Source organism: Rutilus rutilus (genome assembly GCF_951802725.1).
Source record: "Rutilus rutilus genome assembly, chromosome: 4".
In the NCBI taxonomy this organism is placed as follows: Eukaryota; Metazoa; Chordata; class Actinopteri; order Cypriniformes; family Leuciscidae; genus Rutilus; species Rutilus rutilus.
The window spans coordinates 14,783,691-14,786,624 of record NC_140212.1 but is presented as its reverse complement, the minus strand read 5'-3'; the positions used below and the strand labels follow the sequence as shown (position 1 = coordinate 14,786,624).

At 36.4% G+C, this 2,934-nt stretch overlaps 1 protein-coding gene across 1 annotated transcript in view; it reads left to right on the top strand.

Moving 5' to 3' along the window:
* snd1 (staphylococcal nuclease and tudor domain containing 1) overlaps window positions 1-1,498 on the top strand; it is a 169,569-nt gene extending 168,071 nt beyond the window's left edge. The window contains exon 24 of the mRNA XM_084407141.1: window positions 606-1,498. Coding sequence (XP_084263267.1) covers window positions 606-671 — 66 coding nt within the window. The 3' untranslated portion in view covers window positions 672-1,498. The remainder of the gene's footprint in view (window positions 1-605) is intronic.
* Window positions 1,499-2,934: the final 1,436 nt, after the last annotated feature.

The window sequence follows — 2,934 nt, the reverse complement described above, 5'->3', positions numbered from 1 at the left end:
ACTGAACGTGAAGGGACTGGAGTTAAAGAGGACCGTAAACGACCGTTCGCCTCGTTATTACTGAGGTGTGATGTTACAGATCAGCTCATGTTTTAATGATCCTGTCTACATGCTGGCCATCTGTGCCTCAGTCTCACAGATACATGAGCACAAATGCTTATCAGGACTTAATGATGGTGGATCAGTGCTGTCAAATGACTTAAAGCCTCCTTTTGCTGCTTATTAATGTTTCATTGAAGTTATTTAGGATTTAGGGTGGGTTTCAAAAGTTTATTTTCCCACAATTCCTTTACCCTACGTGTCCACTGGTGCAGAAGAAGCCCGTTCAAAAACAGCAAAGATTTGCTGATTTGAGGGTTTGTTTTTCTTTCAATATGCGGTCTCTAAAATTCTCGTATATGCACGATTGCAGTTGGAAACTATTTTGTCACAACCTAACTTTAGCGACGCCACAATGAAAGTGTCCAAACCAAAATTAAATTACACATGCAATTATGAGATTTAAGTACTGAGTGTTTAAATTCCACAGTGACATGTACAGTTAAAAGATATGTTTTAACTCGTGTTTAATTTTTTTTTTTTACAATTTTGCCTTTTATTTGCAGCTCAACATTTGGCGTTATGGAGATTTCCGTGATGACGACGCAGATGAGTTCGGGTACCGCCGCTAAGTCATTGTCCCAAAGACCTTGTGGAAGACAGGATGCATTTGCAGAGAACACAAAAATCATGAAAAAAAACTCAAAACATTAGAATGCTCTTTTTTCTAACGTTGAACATTTGCCTCTGTCCGTTTTTTTATTTTTAGTTCGTTTTTTTTTACTCTGTGCATAGCCTCTCTTCTGCCCAAGGACTTTGTTTCTTATCATTTTCTTTACTTTTTTTTAAAGCAAGTAGGCTACAGATGAAGCTACCTGTAGCTGCTTTAAGTAGGACCAATTTATTTACCTTAATCTCTTAATTTTGACATGATAGCCAAACATCTTGTTCATGTACATTTTTAGCCAATCACCAGCTGTCAAACCCCATCATAGCAAACCTGATCTGCCCAATCAGATTTCTATATTTTGGGGCAAGATTTTTAAAGAAATGAGGGGGATGCACAGAGCAACCATGAACTCAAAAGCTTGCTGAGAAAATGCCGCCTCAATCATGAGATTCTATATTTGGGATATATGGATATTTTGAAGGTAGATCAAAACTAACCAAGTGAACTGACTGAACGTATTTTTGTCTCTCTCTGATGTGATCTGAGTGTTCAGTGACATTTCTGGGCATTTGTGTAGGACGTGTGTTTTCTCTTTCTCTGTGGCAAAAGAACCGCTACCAGCACCTTTACAAGCGTCTCTGGGCTTCTTCCCTGTGAGGTTTACTCAACGGTCACCGTTTCTTCTTTTCCTGCTCTTGCCGCCATACGGAAACAGTGTATGAATTTGTTTCTTTCTGAGGTAGACCCTGTCATTGTATTTAAATCTGATGAATAAAAAATAGCAAAGTGCCTTGTTGTCTGACTGGTTTTGAGGGATGTGGTGATGAGTTCCTTTCTTTGACTATTTACAACATGGTATAGTAACTATAGTGTTTTTAAATGTGCCTCTAACCAAACTATGTTACAATGGCAAAACACTGTAACAACAACAATGCTTGAACTGAGAGAAATTGTTTCTGTTAATTTCACTGATTTGATATTAATTTACACAATTACTATGGACGAAATACAATTTTAAGTCAAATTTACAACACAAAGTTGTTAATGAACTTTGTAAGTATCAAAGTTAATTGTTAATTACAATTTTAAGTAGCAATTTGTCACCTTATACCTACATACACTATTGTTCATAAGGTGGGGGTCAGCTTTGGGAAAGTCTTTTAGGCTATTTGATCAAAATTACAGTGAAAACAGTAATATTGTGAAATATTATTGCAATAAAAAAAGAACTGGTCTCTTTTAATATATTTTATTCCTGTGTAGCAATTATCAGTATTACTAATACTATCAATATTGAAAACAGTTGTTCTGCTTAATATTTGTGGAAACAAATATTTACAAAGATACGATTTTTTTTTGCAGGAATTTTTAATAGAAAATTGAAAAGAACGATGGATTTGAAACAGAAATATTTTGTAACATTATGAATGTCTTGTTTAAAAACTTACTGACCCCAAACTTTTAAACAGTAGTCATGTATTACAATGCAGAAACCACATGTTTTAAATTACATTTGTGCATTTGCAAAGTGTGAAATTAATGAAATATGAACACATCATGGATGTGCTCTTTTGCACCTCGCTTTAAAATCGCTAATTTGGAAGCGAAAGTAAAATGTGCACGGGCGCACAGGCATAACAGTGTGGAGCAGAGTGAGCATTTTTCAATAAATTCCTATAGAACTTAGAGCTTCCATAGGAATGAACTGAAAACGCTCACTCTGCTCTGTTCCAGTGGACACGCACCGTTATGAATGCATGTGCGGCTGTGCACATTTTACTTTCACTTTCAAATTGCCAATTTGGGAGCAGCAATTGCTTAAATGGTGGGTTCATTATTATCCTTAATGAAAAACACAACAAAACAGTTAATTGACAAACTTGTATAAATGGTGCTTTTACATTTAGCTTTGAAACCAAATCTTCCGCCGTCATCTTGTCAGTCAAGAGTGAGGTGAAATCTGACTCCTGCTGCTGATCTGTGCTGCGACTTTTGTTCAGCTCACGCTGAATTGAGCAGATGTGTTTAGTTTTTAATTGTAGTGTCCGTTCTGGAACTAAACAAAATTATTTGTATTACTATAAAAAATTCTAAACGACGTTGCGGCGGTGCCGCGGTGGGCACCTTTAAACATTTTAGCTCTCCACGAGTTCTCAGCTGGTCGAAAACCATCATATGTAGGCTACGTACATACGAGCTCATTTATCCCAGTACACATTGTTTTG